General features: G+C 35.7%; 1 protein-coding gene across 1 annotated transcript in view; it reads left to right on the forward strand.

The window, feature by feature from the left end:
• Nucleotides 1–255: 255 nt before the first annotated feature.
• Nucleotides 256–7071, forward strand: part of LOC120352150 — a 7230-nt gene continuing 414 nt past the window's right edge. The window contains exons 1-3 of the mRNA XM_039431815.1: nt 256–280; nt 2741–2871; nt 6942–7066. Of these exons, the coding sequence (XP_039287749.1) occupies nt 256–280; nt 2741–2871; nt 6942–7066 (281 nt within the window). The remainder of the gene's footprint in view (nt 281–2740; nt 2872–6941; nt 7067–7071) is intronic.

A 7071-nucleotide genomic window follows, 5' to 3' on the forward strand; every position in this document is an offset into this window, starting at 1 on the left:
ATAAGGTAACCTTTGCTATTCTCTCCCCAATTTAGATATGGTTATACAATAGCCGAAATAGTTAAGTTCATCTTGCGATTATTTAATTGTAGCTATTGTGATTGGTTTGACAGGATTCGGGTGCCGATCGCTGCCAATCAAGAGGAGAACGAAAGACTGTCTGTGCCCGTGTCGCCGACCAGAGTAGAGGGAGCAGGGGGGCCGCCTCAGGGGTAGGGGGGCTGAGAGGGGGATCGTTTCGACGTCGCACGCTAGATGCGCCAGTGTTCCGTCAAGATCTGTCAGTTCTCATTCATTCATTTGGTAGAGAGTTAGTGTGGAGGATATTTTTAATATTCTTCCCAAAATGGACATTGATATGTCCAATAGGAGAGATAGATATAGATAGATAGATAGATAGATATTCAATCCATTCAACACAGTGTACTCATTATTACACAAGCAAACAGTTGAACGTCGTCAAATTATTACAATATAAATATTCTACTAATTAAAATAGTAGCGATTCCTTCAATGATCCTCCAATACTCCTGCACCGTGTAGTAGCTTTGTCTATAAAATATTTTTGAAGGTCGGTTTTAAATCTATTAAGGGAATGCTGGTGGATGCACGCTTTAAATGTATAGGAACTTATTATAAAATTTGCAGCCTGAGTAACTAGCTTACCCTCAAAAAGCTTCCTCCTATGCGGCTGAATCGCAAAGTTGTCTCTGCCTCTAGTGTTGTAGGAGTGCGTATCGGAGATAAGTGTAAGGTCCTTCTATTTTTTACAGTATGCATGATCATTCTACATGTAAATCGAAGGCACCGTCAGCAGCGACAATGATCTGAACGCATCTCTACAGGGGTGATTAAATCCAAGGCCCGCTATATACCGTATTGCCCTCTTTTGTAGTACAAAGACCCTCTGCATATTTTCCTTTGTGGTACACCCCAAAGCTCTATACCATATGTGAGGTAACAGTAAAAGTAGCGAAGTATGCAACTTTAACGGTGTTTTGTGGGACATACTTCGCAAGATTTCTTAAGAGGAAGAGACTTTTACTTATTTTCTTCACAATATTATCAACATGCATTGTCCATGTCAACCTGTCATCAAAGTACACCCCCAACATATTAACTGTATCCGTGCACTCAATTTCATCTTCTCCAATACATAATTGAGGAAGAGTAGCGGCAGATTTGAAGTGGATAGTTTGACTTTTTTTAGAATTAATTGATAAGCAGATTTCATTGAAATACTGACAACAGAATTTGTGGAGATGTTCATGTCTATTTCAAATTATTCACATCTTTATCTGAGAAAAAAGAGTTGTGTCGTCAGTATATATTGTAATCTACATAAATAATACTCAATCAATCAATCAATCAATCAATCAATTCATTCATTTGTAGATCTAATTTACATTCATATCATAGGGAAAAGATAGCATAAGAAGATATCCCATGGTATAGGCCGTTTATGTACTAAATTTCACTGTTAACTCAAGCCGATAGTCCTAGTAGTTATTCTTCGTAAAGCTATGTGACGCTGGTAGTTTTTTATACTGTGCCGTTCTTCACTATCACCCAGCCAAAACAGTAATAATAGACAGTAGTCGACAGTAATCGGCTGAACACTATTCGTCAAGTAGACAGTAATCGACAAGTAGTCAAAACAAATATAGTGAGGTCCACGTTATAATGGCAGTGTTTGATTAGCAATGGTATTGCTATCCTTGACTATCATTCAACAAAGCGGATAGCACTATCTTTTTCTTGCTTTGCTCTGTAGCCAGATCGTCTTTCAAAAATCCTATACTTTAAACGAGCAATTTCTGTTTATATGTTAGATGTTTATATGTTTGTATTTCACCGGATCTCGAAAACGGCTCTAACGATACTCACAAAATTCAGACATAGTAGGTTTATAATATAAAGATTCGATTGAACTAGGTTTCATCCCTTGGAAACTCGCTGAAGGACATAAAAAGATAATTCATAATTATTAATCATCCTTGGAAAAACAGCTGATAATAGTTATTTCGTCGTCTGTTGGTGATGGAATGAGTGAGCGAGTTCATGTTGTGGGACTGTGTCAAAATTATAACTCAGCTGTTGACTTTTTAATCATTCAATCAGGTACTTGGTGCCGGTTGCAAAAAAGCCGGGTTATTTTCAATCCTGATTAATTCCAGTAGATCCATCTTTTTGAAATGGTCTTCTCTGATTTGGTTCACGTGAAGTTAATCAGGATTAAAATCTAATTGGCTTTTGTGCAAGTGGGCCTTTGTGAGGGAAATTTTTGCCTTCGCTTTGGGAATTAATCTCATTTTACTGTGATTAGATAGAACCTTTCTGTATGAATGTTATTATAATTTCTTCTTTCATTATACATTTTTTATGATTTTGTTCTCCAGACCGAAGCTCGGTCCCCGATATTGTAGAACTAACAATTAATTAACAAAATGTTTCATCTTAATTTTGAAAATTCATTATGAACTCATTGAAAAATATAATATCTTGCTTAATAAAATATAATTGATTAACGAGAATGAACCGTTCAATAAACCTGTATCAGCTACCGTCTATAGAAGGCATTGACAAGACAGAGGATCGGCAACGATGTTCTCCTATCTTTGTCCACTGTCATTATAACGTGGACCTCACCTCTCCTTGTGCTTTTAGTATGGCTACATCTATCAAGAATGCTGGACTATGTTTTTGTTTTACTAATGTGTGTTTTCTTGTAATAATTTAGCTGGCGGATCCCTGAGTTTATCGGAAGAGCGTGACAGACCACCCCTAGTGTCTGACTTGAAGTCATCTCTGGCTCCATCATCCTCCAGTCTCAACACTCCAAAGTTGTCACAGCAAACCTCCAGTCAAGAAGTAAGTACTTTCTGATTATTTTCCATTCTATTTGAATGTAACGTTGGTTAATTTTTGTAATGAATGACTCATTACTTATGTTCTTGTATTTCATTTCATTTTTTTCATCCCACTGACCACCTATGAAAGGGGTATAAGGATTTGTCAATTATAATCTAAGTCGTCAATCTTTGCATTCTATAATGCAAAAAGAATTCCTCACTGGAATAAGGACAACCCTGCAACAACTCCTCCCTCACCTTAATTCTGAACTTTTCACCTGTAAGAGCTTTTATGCGTGTTGGCAATGAATTATAAAGCCGAATTCCTGCACTCTTTACCCCCCTCTCATACATAACAGTTCGATGAATGTCGTCTCTGAGGTTTTGTCTATATCTGGTATTGTATGTGTGGAACAACTCTCCTGTATTGAACCTATCTTTATTCCTATCAATAAAACAAAGAGCCTCTAAAATATATACACCTGGTAGTGGGAGAATCTTTAACTCTTTGAAATAATCTCTACAACTTGCTCTAATAGATTCACCCACCATCACTCTAACTGCCCACTTTTGAATCCTAAATATATGTATTGCATGAGTTGAATTGCCCCAAAATATAACACCGTATGAAAGAAGAGAATGGAACACAGCAAAATAAACACTTCTAAGCGTTCCTGCATCCAGCAATTTTTTCACGGTTCTAAGAACAAATACTGCTGAGTTTAGTTTGCTTTTTAGCTGGTCTAAATGAGGTCGCCAGGAGAGTTCAGAGTCCAGCACTACTCCAAGTACCTTTGCCTCGTTTGCTGAACCTATGTTTCCATCTCTCGTATCCAATACTGCTTCCCGAGCCGTCCTGAATGGAATCTGCTTAGTTTTATTGTAATTTAGTACCAACATATTTGAGGCCAGCCATTCTTCTAGTTTCTGAAGAGCTCTTCTACTTTCAGATTGTAACGTTACTTTTCAGACTATTACTTTTCAATAAAATACTTACATCATCAGCGTATAAAAGACAGTGTGCTGGACAGTATGTTGTCAATGTTCGTTTAGGAATTGGACCTTTAGAGCCAAGCCATACAAAGTGTTTTCTCAGGCGTTTAAATAATGCACGTTACACAGAATGACAAATAATAGACAAAAATCTGTTAAGCTCTCAATTTTTCATGCGTTTTGTATGTTATCAAGGATTACTTTTTTAAGGTTTCGTTTGTCTATCATGACTTATTCTACATCTTTCTCTTCAAAATCTAATTTTCTACACGTTCTATGGAAAAATATTCTGTGTTTATTGTACATTTAACGTAGTAAATCTGCTTCAAAACTTAATGGAACTTGTTTTTCGGGATCAAGTTTCGCGTATTTCGTCACATATCTTGAAAATTAATGTAGCTACAGGTCTGGAAACGGTTTTATTCAATTTTTTCAGTTAATTTTACGTAAAATACGCTGAATTGTACATCTTAATTAACAACCAACAAATACCCGTAGGGCTTCGTTTCAGCAGGGGAACTGAAATTCTGACGAAATCTTTCAACCTGTATAACTTGGTAGCTAAGCATTTACGGACCTATGTTAATTAGAACTTTTTTCTTCTTTTGATCTGAGGATTGCCCTGACGTATGGGCGCCTTTTTTAGAACACTCTGTATACTTGAGTTTGGGAATCAGCTGATTATCAGTCAATCGAAGAGCTACCTGCCCTGCTGACTCGTCCGTCGCTATTCCAAAAAACGCTTCATGTGGCTTGGCCCTTAGAAGGCATTGACAAAACGAGTATTCTGGTAGTTTCCTTTGAGATGTTCATTTTATCTTTGAAGTTTCTGAAGTTTTTATCTATGTCTTTTATTGTTTATTATTGAAACATGCCATTGATTATTACAAAATAACATTGTCAATCGTCATATGATTGACAAAAAATAATATTAAATAAAAATACTAAGAAATTTTCAAAAAACACAGATTATTGATAGATAGAAAGACCGGTTTCGGTTGTTACACCATTGTCAATCTCTGATAAACTAAAACTAAATACAAGAGCAGCAGAATTTATACTAGTAGGCGAGTACTGCTATTGGTCAAGGGCATGAACGCCTGTCATTGGCCCAGCTAGACAGTCTCCTCCCACTTGACAATCCAATGTACTACTTTGACTGTTCATTGTAGTGGTTTATTGACCGTTTTTATTGTGCTGTATTGTATTGTGTTGACTGGCCTATATGTCAAATTGTGATGTACTATTGAGGCTAATAAAGATATTCTTCTATTCGAACGGTGTCACAAAATGGCGGCTCAAGCAACAGACTCGCCATGATAATAAAAATTTACTTTCAGTACAAAATAAGAACCAAGAAAACAAGTAAAATATAATAAAACAAATATGAAAATAGAAAAACTATTGACTAATGTATGCTTACAATGTTAAAACTAATTCTTAGTTTTGTTGGCCGAGCGAAGTGAAGTCTACGATTCAAGTCGACGGTTTGGCAGTTCTCTTAATGTTTAAATGTTTGAATGTTTAAATGTTTATATGTTGCGCATTTACGGCGAAACGCGGTAATAGTTTTTCATTAAATTTGACAGGTATGTTCCTTTTAAATTGCGCGTCGACGTATATACAAGGTTTTTGGAAATTTTGCATTTCAAGGATAATATTATAAAAGGAAAAAGGAGCTCCTTCATACGCCAATATTAGAGTAAAAATCAGACTATAGAATTATTCATCATAAATTAGCTGACAAGTGATTACACAGATGTGTGGAGAAGCCAGTCTATTACTGTATTTTTATAAGGTCTATAGTTTCAATCAAAGACATTAAAGAGGTATGCTGGGTTTACACCAAAGTTATTAACAAAATGGTTATAACTTAATCCTTATCGATTCTATTAGATTGAACGGAAGTTGACAAACACATATGTTCATCATGTGTATGATAAGTTATGTTCAATCTAATATAATCTATAAGGATTCAGTTATTAACATTTTTTTAATAAATTTGGTCTAATCGCAGCTTTAAGGTCTTTGGTTTCAATATTTTGTTTTGCAGTCATGTTATTATTATGCGTGCCCATCAGTATCAATATTCTCACATTCGAAAAAACTAATTTAATAGATGAATAAAAATAAACAAATGAACTAAATAATGCTGTAGAAATTATAATATTTTTGATTCTAAAAAATTAATTTTCATCAGATAGAAAGATCATCACGGAACTGGATGAATTATATCATATGGAATACAAATTCAAACGTGAACCGAGTTTGTTAACATTTAAAACAGTTGACATCAGGTACTTGTGGATGAGAATACTGCGTGAGGTCTACTGTTCACAGAACTACTAGTTATTAACATGCAGAAACTAAACATTTTCCTCAACTGTGAACTTGTGATTATTTGTTGTCAAATGTTCTGCAAAGTTTTTGAGGTTGAGTGGTAGAGAGGATTTAAAAGTCCTAATGAAGAATTTTCTCATCTTCATTTTCAAAGTTAGATTAAATCAGCTAGTCCTTGGTGCTGTTTTCAAATAGGCCAAGTGACTGTGCTTCCTTTAACTTGGCTGGCAACGAATTGTAAACCCTTCCTACTGTAATATAGTGAATAATGAGAGGTTTGAATTGTAATTTTTTGTGCCTTTCTCTCAGGTAGTTGAACTGATCAAAATTGAACTAAATTTTTCCAATATGAACTCTAGTAAACCTTGTTTTTGATTGTTAAAGAATATATTCATATACCAAGTAAGCACCTAAATGTTGCATCGATATAAAAGATTTGCTAACTTGCTTCTTATTCATCCAAATTATTGCAGTCTTCCAGCATTTACATTGTACTGGCTTGGATTTCGTAATGAAATTAATGCAAACGTATTTAGAAATGTATTTGAACCGTGTGACCGTGCAACCTTGGATTCAAATAATTTAAACAGGTTTATAGTTAAGAAGAGATTTAAGAAAACAATTATTATATTTTTTTCTTGTTACAAAATGTGGGGCTAACAAAGTCCCCCTGGGCTCCCACCGTTACAAATGATGTCAGGTGTGGGGTAGTGGTAAATATCCCCCCTCAAACTATTACACCACTTTTGTGTTCAGGTTTCGATGGAGGAGAGTGAAACGGGCGTGGTCGCAGGTGGTAGCGGGGCGAGTGGAGGGGGAATTGTGTGCCTGAGCACGGCAAGCCTAGCTTCGACCAGCAGCAGTAGCAGTTCTGAGCCTAGGCTCA

This window comes from Nilaparvata lugens, chromosome 7 (assembly GCF_014356525.2).
Source record: "Nilaparvata lugens isolate BPH chromosome 7, ASM1435652v1, whole genome shotgun sequence".
In the NCBI taxonomy this organism is placed as follows: domain Eukaryota; kingdom Metazoa; phylum Arthropoda; class Insecta; order Hemiptera; family Delphacidae; genus Nilaparvata; species Nilaparvata lugens.